At 43.1% G+C, this 12,283-nt stretch overlaps 1 protein-coding gene across 2 annotated transcripts in view; it reads right to left on the bottom strand.

Annotated features, from left to right (window-relative positions):
* The window catches only part of narf (nuclear prelamin A recognition factor), a 48,631-nt gene that overhangs the window by 31,511 nt on the left and 4,837 nt on the right, over positions 1-12,283 (bottom strand). For both annotated transcript variants that reach the window (XM_069930329.1, XM_069930327.1), the window contains exons 3-4: positions 2,338-2,421; positions 2,103-2,243 (exon numbers count right to left, since the gene is read on the bottom strand). In XM_069930329.1, the coding sequence (XP_069786430.1) occupies positions 2,103-2,243; positions 2,338-2,421 (225 nt within the window). The remainder of the gene's footprint in view (positions 1-2,102; positions 2,244-2,337; positions 2,422-12,283) is intronic.

Below are 12,283 nucleotides of genomic sequence, written 5' to 3'. Positions count from 1 at the left end.
AGGGGTGTTTCTGGAGATAGTTCCCCACTTATTCTCCACCTGATCATTTATTTTACTCCAAATATTAATTATATGTTTTAACAAGGGGGTTATTTTCTCACCAGACATTAATTTTGAGTCTTCTCTTCTGCTATCTTCTCACCCACTTTATACAGTTCTATTTTTACCCATGAAGACTGGTCTCCTCAAATAGGGAGGTGCCCCATCTCACCCAGGAGACCGACATTAGCATCCCCTCAAGATCCAGGTAAATTTTGAAAATGTGAACAGTCTATACAAGATGGGAATCTGACTTATATATAGGTATTGGTGATCAAAATTGGTCTCTCTTATGCTGGGACTGTATGACAAATACAATAAATGTAAGATACAGATTGGTGAAATATAATTTTTTGCACCAGCTATATCTCACACTGCAAAAGTTAAATAAATTCAAATCAGACATTTCGGATCAAGGCTTTAGATGCAGTGAGGAGATGGAACTTTTTTACATTCAACTTGGGCATGTTCCAAGGTAAGATCCTTTTGGGTAGATCCGGGGAAATTCTTAGAGCAAATTACAAGAGTTCAAATTCCACAAAACCTAGAATTATTCTTATTGGGGAATATTACTGGTATAAGACCCAAAATCAAACAATATTTGACAAGACTGCATTGGCAGTGGCCAGAAAATGTATAGCAGTTACTTGGTATAGCCCGTTGGAATGTGGAAATGCATAGCTGTGTTCCCCTTGAGAAGATTACTTATAACTTAAGAAATAAGCATGTTCTTACAAATACAGCAGCCATATTTACAACATATAGGTGAAAATCTTTAATTGTGCCCCATCTCACCCAGGAGACCTACACTAGCATCCCCTCAAGATCCAGGTAAATTTTGAAAATGTGAAATTTGTGGGTTAGGCAACAGACCCACGACAATCCCTATTTCTCTTTTCCTTTCTTCCTTTTTTTTCTTCTTCACTTCTTTCTTAGAGATGGATTTTACTAACTTTTCATGGGAGGGTGGGATGGGGGATTATAGCCATCATGTATCATAGGTATCTTTCTTAGGGATGGATTTTACTAACTTTTCATGGGAGGGTGGGATGGGGGATCATAGATTATCATTTTTATTCCTTATTGTTATTGTTGATTGTATGTTTGGCTTTAAAATTTTAAGTAAAATATTCAAAAAACAGAAAATGAGAGAGCCAGCGAAAACTTTAGAATTACATTTAACTGTATAACCATATAACCATTTACGGAGCGGAAACAGGCCACGTTGGCCTTTCGAGTCCGCACCGGTTCACTGATTTTGTGCGCCCTCTTCAGGCATTGGTCCCGGTAGATCTTCATTCAATAAGGATGAATGAATTCAATGCAGGTGGAATCAGTCGTAGAAATTCTCTGGCTTATCTTTGCTATATTTCTAGAAAAAAAATGCTGGTTTGGATGGTCTCAATGGATTAAATATAGGAATACTAAAAACTTGCACAGCATTGGGAAGAAAAAAAAGTTTGTGTCCCCATCCAGATTAGGTTAGTGATTGTGTCCATGTCCAATGCCAATATGGACGCAACTAGTTCACATGTGTCGTAGCCTCTATAGTTTTGCATAACCTCCTTCAAGGTTGACTTACCGAAATTAAAAATATTCTCTTCTGGAGAGAGGGAAAAATATTATCCTCAGGTGGCCAAACTGCAGCTTGTGAGCCACAAGCGGCTCTCTGACATAGAATGTGCGACTCGTGGAAATATGTTGGCTGAGACTGGAATTGTGTGAGTTTCTGCTCACAATTATAGTTTTAATGCTTGTGGCTTGTGATTATGTGATTGTTGCGGCTCTCAAACCTATGAAGTTTCTCATATGTGGCACTTAAATTAAGTAAGTTTGGCAACCCTTGTATTAGGCAATATCAATACATTAATACTTTGTTCTATTTATTACATGCACTATTATGGGGAATTAAATGGAGTTTGCAAGGTTCAATGACATGACTTGATGTATATATAACCAAACATTAATATGATAAAAGGAAATTCAAGCCACAAATTATAAGCACCAAACAACCTAAATCTCTAGTAGCCTTTCTTCCCTCATGAACCATGATATATTTTTACCTGATTGAGGTCAAGAACTGTGAAAAACTCCTGGCATTGCTGGGCAATCCGCAGGCTCTCTGTGGATGTCACGCAATTTTCACAGGCAAGACAGTCACTAAGGAATATTTTTGCATTTGCCAACTTATGAAATTCACTTTCCTTTAAATGAATAAAGCAAACAATCAGTAATACTGCATCATTCATTGACAATTGAAGTTTATACACACACACACACACACACACACACACTTACCTCATCTATGTCATTTGTCCCAGAGCTTTTTGTGTCGATGATCAGACTTTCGTTTTCATAATTTTTCCGTTTCTTACTACATTCCTGCATTAAAATGACAGCAATAGTCAACAATCAGTGAAGATTGCTAAGAACTTCTACAATCTCCACCAGTACCAGGGCACCACAGGGTTGTGTTCTTAGCCCCCTGCTCTACTCACTTCACACCTTAAACTGTGTGGTTCAGTATGACAATAACACCATCTAAAAATTTGCTGACGATACCACGGTAGTGGTTTGTATGAAGAATGCAGATGAGTCAGGGTACAGATGGAGCTTGAAAACCTGGCCGAATGGTGGACCAACAACAAAACTAAGGAACTGATTGTTGACTTCAGGAAAGATAAGCCAGAGGTATACAATCCAGTGATCATTGGGGGATCAGAGGTGGAGAGAGAGGGTGAGCAAATTTAGGTTCTTGGGAGTCACCATCTCGGACCCAACACACCAATGGCATTATGAAGAAAGCACGTCAGCGCCTCTACTTCCTTAGGAGTTCACGGAGGTTTGTTATGACAACAGAAACCATGGCAAATTTCTACAGAAGTGGTGGAAAGCATGCTGATCGGCTGCATTACGGCCTGGTATACGAACACCAATACCCCTGAGCGTAAAAGTAGTGAAGACAGCCCAGGACATTACAGACAAAACTCTCACCATGACTGAGTGCACTACGTGAAATGCTGTCGTCAGCAACACCCACATCACCCAGCACACACACTGCTTCTCACTGCTGCCATCATCAGGAAAGAAATAGGAGGCAACAAGACTCACACCACCAGGTTCAGGAACAGCTGCTATCCCTCTACCATCAGTCCTCAACCACAAAGTCAATCAGAGACTCATTTAGGACTCTTGTGTACTTTACTCAGTACTCCATCATGGCAAGATGGCAGCGCATGTTTATCGCGAGGCTGTGTCTTACATGATTTTGGAAAATAGCGTTAAAATACCTCTGCGTGCTTGCTTGATTTAGCTGTGTGAATTACATCGATATCAGACAGTTACTTCTGGTTGTTTATTACCATTGTAATAATACAGGTTTGGATCCTTTATTCAATTTCGACAAAATCCCTCTGGAGTTAGCAAGAACACCGCAGGCTCTTATTCAACTCACCCCACACCGGAAGGGTCTGGTGCCAGCGTTGAGACCGTAAGCAAAGGCGGGGAAGCGTGGAGGCCTGTGTACTAGGCTAAGACTAAATCCACTCCGGCCAGCGTTATCTAGTATTTCTCTCGCTAAGGTTCAGTCTTTGATGAACAAATTGGACGAATTAAGGATTTGGACCCTTTCACAAAGAAGGCTTATGGATTGCAATGTTATGTTTTTAAATGGAGACGTGGCTAAATAGCAAAGTACCAAACAACATGGTGGAACTGGAAGGGTGCACAGTCTTCAAGACTAACAGAATGGAAGTATGGAAGTAGTGACGGATGAAAGTAGAGGGGGTGGCTTATGCATCTATGTGAATGGATCATGGTGCTCTAACTCGACCATTACTGATACTTATTGGTCCGAGGATCTGGAAAACCTTCTTATTAAGTGTAGACCTTTTTAATCAACCACAAGAGTTTACATGTACCATTGCTGTCGCAGTTTATGTACCACCGGACACTAATGAAAGGCTGCTATCAGCAAGCTGCAGACATTGCATCCAGACGGAGCCTTTATTGTGGCTGGGACTTTAATCACTGCAATCTACGTACTGTGCTTTCAAGATTTTACCAAAATGTATCACGAGGGAAAATAAAACTTTAGATCAGGTTTATACAAATGTGGCTGATGCTTACAAACCACGACTCTCCCTCACCCGGAACAGTTCGACCATCTTTCACTGTTTCTGTTTCCCAAATATAGCCTAGTCATTAAACGTGTAAAATCCACAATGAAGACTATGAAGATCTGGCCTGAGGGTCCTGACTTTGTTCTTCAATAACACTTTCAAAATCCAGATTGGAGTGTGTTTGTTGCCCATGCTACTACAGATTTTCAGAATGATATCCATTTATATACCAACTTTGTCCTTTTTTTTTGTAATTCTTTATTTATCGCACTATGAACCATATCAACCAATATATTTACAGATGCATCTCTTTAATTATTCAATGACATTTTCTCTTTGTTCCCCCATCCCTCCCTTCCCCCTTCCCACCCCCTCCAAAAACAGTAAATATTGAACATATAAAATACAATAAAACAATATCTTTATACAAAAGGAATACAAACAAAAAAGACGTATCATCTTATTCACATTAAATCTGATCTTGTTTCTCATTTTAAGTGGTGGTGGTCCAAAGCCTGCATTTTCTGTTATGTTCCATATATGGTTCCCAGGTTTTTTCAAACATTGTAACTTTGTCTTTTAAATTATATGTGATTTTTTTTCCAATGGGAAACACTTAAACTGGGTTATAGATTCCGTTAATGTTGAAAGTCATATCGTGCAACATGGCCAACGTGTATCTTTATTTTCACTTCTTTTCCTCCTCTTCACCACCTCCATCCCTTTTTTCCATTACTGTTTTTTTGTTTTCCTTTTTAATCTCAATATATGACAACGCACTTAAGACATGACATACCCCAACAATCCCCACAAGCAATAACCCTTTAACCCCAAATGAACCTCCCCTCCTTGGATTGCCCCTTGTCCCTTGACGGCAACCACAACTCCCCTTTCCATTCGGTTTGCCAACTTACTCGCCAGCGTTAACCGATTTCGCAGTGACCGTTATTCTCCCCCCCCAGAGAACACTATTTACCTAAACTTATAACAAAGCTCTCTCTTTTTTCCCCTTCTCTTATCCATCTTTAAATCTTTGTATATACATATTTTTGCTTTAATTTGAAGAAACATTAATAGTAATACAAAATACATAACATAAAAGATTTTTATATGAATATATATTTAAAAAAGAAAAAAAATTAAATCAAATCCCCACCCACCCTCCCACCCCATCAGCCAGCTCTCTTAAGGAGAGCTAAAAATATAAAAACATAAACTAAAAGTATATAATAAATCAAAATATATCTAAATGCATATCTTCCAAACAGGATAACCACTTACTAACAAAAAAAAGAATAATTTTCATGCAGATTGTATGTAATTTTTTCCATAACAATAAAAGCTTTCAATTCATTTTGCCATCGCATTATATTAATCACTATCTTATCTTTCCATGGACTTTGCTGCACATTTTCAAGCTACAGACAATGCTAAATATATGAATGCAATTTGTAATTTATCCAACCCTCATCCTTTTAAAGGAATCATATAACCCACTAAAAAAATAGATGGATCTAATGGTAACTGAAAATTATATAATTTTTCCAAAATTAACTGAATTTCTTCCCAGAATGGTTGTACATGCACACAAGACCAAAGAGCATCTTAAAAAGTTCCAGTACAAACACATCTAAAACAAGAATCTGAATTACTCAAACCATATTTTTTTTCAATTTCTCTGGGGTTAAATACAACTGATGTAGAAAGTTATAATTAACCATTCCATAACCACACATTCGTCAATTTACTAACACTATCATGACACGTATCTGTCCAGGAGTCTTCAGGAAAAAAAGCTAAATCATTTTCCCATTTAAGCTTAGACTTCTCCCATTCCGGCCTATCCATATAGATTTTTTACATATTTTTGTATATTTTCTTGCAGGTCATCCTTCTTGTCACTCCTCCACCTCTCTTCTCCTGTCCTGCAAATGTTCAGCAAATTCTTGGGCTTTCTTTGGGTCCGAAAACAGTCTATTCCGTTCCCCAGGAATAAATACTTTGAGTACTGCTGGATGTCTTAATATAAAGTTATACCCTTTCTTCCATGAGATTGTTTTCGCCGTGTTGAATTTCTTCCTCTTCTTTTAAAAGTTTGAAGCTTATGTCCGGGTAAAAAAATATTTTCTGTCCCTTATATTTCAATGGCTTATTGTCCTCTCTAACCTTCTTGCTTGTCTGCTCCAGTATGTTTTCTCTTGTCGTATATCTTAGAAATTTTACCAATATGGTTCTCAGTTTTTGATGTGGTGGCGGTTTCGGTACTAGCACTCGATGCGCCTTTTCGATTTCTATTTCTTCATGTGAATCTGTCATTCCCAGCACCTTAGGGATCCATCCTTTTACAAATTCCTTTATATCTGACCCTTCTTTGCCTTCTTTCAGGCCCACAATTTTTATACTGCTTTGCCTTCTGTAGTTTTCCAATACATCAATTTTTTAATGACAATATATCTTGTGTCTTTAATTTTTTTTTTCCTCGCTCTCTTACCCTCGTAAATCATTTATCTCCATTTCTCCAGCAGCTTCTCGTTCCTCCACATTTTCTACTCTTCTCCTTCCTCCCGCTGCAGGTCGACCCGCTGCTGGGCCTCCCGCTGCAGGTCGACCCGCTGCTGGGCCTCCCGCTGCAGGTCGACCCGCTGCTGGGCCTCCCGCTGCACGTCGACCCGCTGCTGGGCCTCCCGCTGCACGTCGACCCGCTGCTGGGCCTCCCGCTGCACGTCGACCCGCTGCTGGGCCTCCCGCTGCACGTCGACCCGCTGCTGGGCCTCCCGCTGCACGTCGACCCGCTGCTGGGCCTCCCGCTGCACGTCGACCCGCTGCTGGGCCTCCCGCTGCACGTCGACCCGCTGCTGGGCCTCCCGCTGCACGTCGACCCGCTGCTGGGCCTCCCGCTGCACGTCGACCCGCTGCTGGGCCTCCCGCTGCACGTCGACCCGCTGCTGGGCCTCCCGCTGCACGTCGACCCGCTGCTGGGCCTCCCGCTGCACGTCGACCCGCTGCTGGGCCTCCCGCTGCACGTCGACCCGCTGCTGGGCCTCCCGCTGCACGTCGACCCGCTGCTGGGCCTCCCGCTGCACGTCGACCCGCTGCTGGGCCTCCCGCTGCACGTCGACCCGCTGCTGGGCCTCCCGCTGCACGTCGACCCGCTGCTGGGCCTCCCGCTGCACGTCGACCCGCTGCTGGGCCTCCCGCTGCACGTCGACCCGCTGCTGGGCCTCCCGCTGCACGTCGACCCGCTGCTGGGCCTCCCGCTGCACGTCGACCCGCTGCTGGGCCTCCCGCTGCACGTCGACCCGCTGCTGGGCCTCCCGCTGCACGTCGACCCGCTGCTGGGCCTCCCGCTGCACGTCGACCCGCTGCTGGGCCTCCCGCTGCACGTCGACCCGCTGCTGGGCCTCCCGCTGCTGGGCCTCCCGCTGCACGTCGACCCGCTGCTGGGCCTCCCGCTTCACGTCGACCCGCTGCACGTCGACCCGCTGCACGTCGACCCGCTGCACGTCGACCCGCTGCACGTCGACCCGCTGCACGTCGACCCGCTGCTGGGCCTCCCGCTGCAGGTCGACCCGCTGCTGGGCCTCCCGCTGCACGTCGACCCGCTGCTGGGCCTCCCGCTGCACGTCGACCCGCTGCTGGGCCTCCCGCTGCACGTCGACCCGCTGCTGGGCCTCCCGCTGCACGTCGACCCGCTGCTGGACTTCCTGCCACAGGTCGCCCCCCTGCCGCTCACCCTCTTCCAGCCCTTCATTCTGTTTCTCGCCACTCTTCTTTTATTCTTTCTTGCTTACTTCTCCCAGCTGAACACCCCGATACTGAGCATCTTTCAGCTGGCCGCTCCCCAGATGAATCTCCCTCCCGCCGATGTTAACTTTTCGTTTACTTGCGACCTGCGCACCTCTTCACGCATGCGCACCTCTTCTTGGCTCTGAGAGCCATTTTTGAAGTCCACCGGTCGGGAGGACACCACTCCTCAGGTGACTCACCAACATCGGAGATCGGCCGCTCCTCTCCACGGTGGCTCTCTGCTCCGATGTGCTGGAAATCTCCAGTGATTTTCCTTCTTCCCTTTTCTCTGTTATTCTTACTTTTTTCTCTTTTGGGTGTCATCTTCTATCTCTTCTCTGTAACTTTCTCTTTCTCTTCCTGTATTTTATGTTTACAGAGGTGTTTTTTTCCAGTTTTTTTTTCTTTTCTCTGGAGAGGGCTGGTTCCACTCGACCAGCCAGTGCTCCATCATGTGACTCCCCTCTACCAACTCTGTCCTTGAGTATATCAACAAGTGTGTGGATGGAGAGGCATCACAAAAACAAGTACAAATATTCACTAATCATAAACCATAGATGAACAGGGATTAAGCCTTCAAATCTGGAGACATGGCTCAGCCAGAGCCAACCTCAGGAGGGGAATTTCTCAGGCTAAACACACATACAAACAAAAGATTGAAGACCATTTCAATCTTTTACACCCCCAGCGCAAGGGGCATGGCATACAGATCATTATAGACTATAAACCATCTAATACTGTGCCCCTTTCCAGCTGTGCCTCCCTCTCTGAGGGGCTTAATTATTTCTATGCTCACTTTGACTGAGAGAACAAAGAGGTCACCTTCAAAATGGATCTTCCACCCGATGAACAGTCTCTCCCACTTCCATCTCTGATGTTTGAGTCACCCTGAGTAGGATGAATGTACAGAAGGCAGCTGGTCCGGATAGTATACCTGGCCATGTGCTTAGTCTGTGCAGAACAGTTGGCTGGGATTTTCAAGGGCATTTTCAATTTGTCCCTGACCCAAGGCAGTTCCCCGTCAGCTTTAAGATTGCCATCATCGTGCCAGGGCCGAAGTGTTCCACCACCACAAGTCTGTCTGAATAATTTCTGTCCAGTTCCATTCACCTCCATCATTGCAAAGTGCTTTGAGAGAATGGTTTTTTCACATTTGAAATTCTGTTTGCGCACCACCCTGGACGCCTATTGTATCAACGGGTCTACTGAGGGTGCCATTTCCATGGTGTTTCACTCTGCCGACCCACTTTTTTTAGCTCTAACTCATATGTTCATTGACTTTAGTCATTTTAATCACATTCAATACTGTCATTCCCTCCAAATTATCATCAAAACTACATCAGCTTGGTATCAGTGCATCCCTATGTAATTGGATTTTGGATTTTTTGACTAACAGACCCCAATCTATTAAGTTAGATATGTTACGAACTAACAACCCTTTCAATTATTTTTGAGACTAAAGGGACTTTGAAAATTCACCAGACAATGGTAAATTTAAAATAAGTTTTAAAAAATTATATTAACATAACATTTCTTACTTACCTCTAAACTTAATGTGCAAATATGAATGTATGTGTGTGTGTGTGTATAATTAAAGTCCCACTCTGAAAAGTCAAAAGTTCAGCATCAGTTTAGTCTTACTTGAAGGTCTTAAATTCTCAGTTCAGAAATAATGATAAGGTGCTTTTAAACATCACATTTTCTTCCATGATGAATTCACAAACCTAGATAAGGGTTAAACAAATGTGGTTATCTTCATCCACGATGAAGACACAAACCAGACAAGGGTTAAACGAGTGGCCACATTAAAATAGACCCAATAGAAATCTGTCCTCTTTTCCAAAGAGAGACCAAAATGGTCTTCCTTATTTCAAAAGCCGCTAATTCTGTATTCCCCCTTTCCCAGGAGTAACACTCAACAGCACCAATTCTGGTTACTGTATTCAACCCTGTCTTTAACAAGGTTTCAACCTCTGTGTCATAGTTTTGACTTCTGTATTCTCCAAACTGAACTCTTCCAAAAACTGAAACTCAAAATGTCTGAATTTGGTAAAATATTTCACCGAGGTGAGTCCCAATTCTTCGAAACCATATGACAATCAGTTTTATTTCAACCAAATTCTGTTCCTTTTTCAAAACCATTCCATATCCATAACAACCTCTGACCTCATCTCTGTTCAAGAGGCTTTGATTAAAAACAGAAGGCCCCTTGAATTCCATTAGCTCTGTCTGTCCAAGACACGTTGATTCTGAGAATGAACACTCTTCTCAGAAAACCATGGTTCTCGATAAATGTGCTGTGACCTGTGTGTGACCCTGTACCAACCCACAGCTAACTTACTAAGAATACAGATACAATATTTTAACTCCATAATTTACTCTACTAAGACATTTTTATAAAAGAAATAGTTTAACATTAAATTGAAGATTAACACATATCTATTACAGGCAATCTCCTGTATTCCCTTTTCAACTATGAATGTGTTCCTGTATATGGTTATAATTCCATAATCAAGTTTACAGACACCACGGTGGTTGGCCTGATCAGAGGGGATGATGAGACACCCTATAAGGACGAGGTGTGCCCACTCCAACTTGGCACCTAACACTCAGAAAACCAAGGAGATCATTATGGACCAGGCATGTTGGAAGCCACACTCATGCCCCTATTTACAACAATGGAGTTGGGTAGGAACGTGAATCAAGCTTCAAATTTCTTGGTGTCCACATTTCCAATGATCTAACCTGGCCCTCAAACTCCTCCATCCTGATCAAAAAGATGCAACAGCGCCTTTTTTTTCTCCTACGGGGCACGAAGAAAGTACATCTCTGTCCCAGGATATTGAAGGATTTTTACGGCTGTACCATTGAGAGCATAGTTACGTATGGCATCTCAGTAAGGTATGGAAACTGTCCTGTATCAGACAGTAAATCCCATTGCCCACCATTGAGAGCATCTATCAGGAATGCTGACTGGGCAGGGCAAAGTGCACCATCAAGGATGCATCTCACCCCAACGATGGACTTTTTACTCTTATCCCACCCAGTTGGTGCTGCAGGAAGGTTCGCTCTTGAACCAGCAGGATCAAGAAGAGCATTTTTCCTGAGGCTGTGCCCCTGCTGAATCCGAAATCCCAGCGCTGATTGGTCCTGCGCTCACATTGTACTGATCGTACTTATAGAATTGTTTGCTTGCTGAATGCACTTGTTTTTATTTGCATGTAGTTCTTTGTAGTGTTATAAGATGAAACCAGCAACCACAAAAAAGGCATATCACACAGGGATAAAAAGGAAAAATTACATTATTAACAAAAATTCACCTTCAAACTTGAATGCAAAATACCCCCTTTTATAACAATGCCCACTGGTGACTATGCAAATTCCTATAACTGTGTAAAACTAATAAATTCCTCAGCCGAAGAATCATATATGTAATTAAAGTCCAAGTTATATTTCCAACCAGCCCACAGAAAAACTTAAGACACAAAACTCACACAACTTCGATCTCAACTGAAGCAAAGGTCATAAACAAAATTCAGTTTGTTTGGTAAACTGAAGCCAAAAGATCTTTCAGAGAGAGCACAAAATTCAAAGTTGTCTTGTGTTGCTGCAGAGAGAGGAACAACGGGCTTGGCCCGGATCCTTTTGGCTGCCTTCAGAATGTTCATCCTTTTAGAAATCCCAACATTCTAAACTGTCCTCCGGACCATGGTGCTCTGGGCCTTCTTCCCTCTACTCCACAGCACCACCCCAGTGGTGGTTTATCGTCCAAATCCAGAAATTTTTAGATCATTTTCTGCACACGCTCAGTCTGTCTCCCACTCTCTCAGCAGTCCACCTTCACCATGGCTCTCTAAGGCAAACTGTCACTTGTCAACACAAAACCACACAGCACATAGGCCAATACCATATAAACCATATAACAATTACAGCACGGAAACAGGCCAATTTGGCCCTTCTAGAGCGCACTGATCACTTACCAGCACTCTGCCCATTTCCCTCCATCCCACTCCCATCCATATACTTATCCAAATCTTTCTTAAATGACAAAAATGGCCCTGCCTCCACCACCTTTCCCGGAAGCCCATTTCACACAGTAACCACTCTCTGAGTAAAGAAGTTCCCCCTCATGTTACTCCCAAACCTTTGCCCGTCAACTCTCAACCCATGACCTCTTGTATCCATCTCTCCTACTCTCAATGGGAAAAGCCTTTCCACATCAACTCTATCTATCCCTCTCATTATCTTAAACACCTCTATCAAATCTCCTCTCAGCCTTATTCCAAGGAATAAAGACCTAATTTGCTCAATCTTTCCTTGTATTCCAGATGCTGAAA

This window comes from Narcine bancroftii, chromosome 3 (genome assembly GCF_036971445.1).
Source record: "Narcine bancroftii isolate sNarBan1 chromosome 3, sNarBan1.hap1, whole genome shotgun sequence".
NCBI lineage: Eukaryota > Metazoa > Chordata > Chondrichthyes > Torpediniformes > Narcinidae > Narcine > Narcine bancroftii.
The sequence above is the reverse complement of the archived record's forward strand: the minus strand, read 5'-3'. Positions and strand labels throughout refer to the sequence as shown.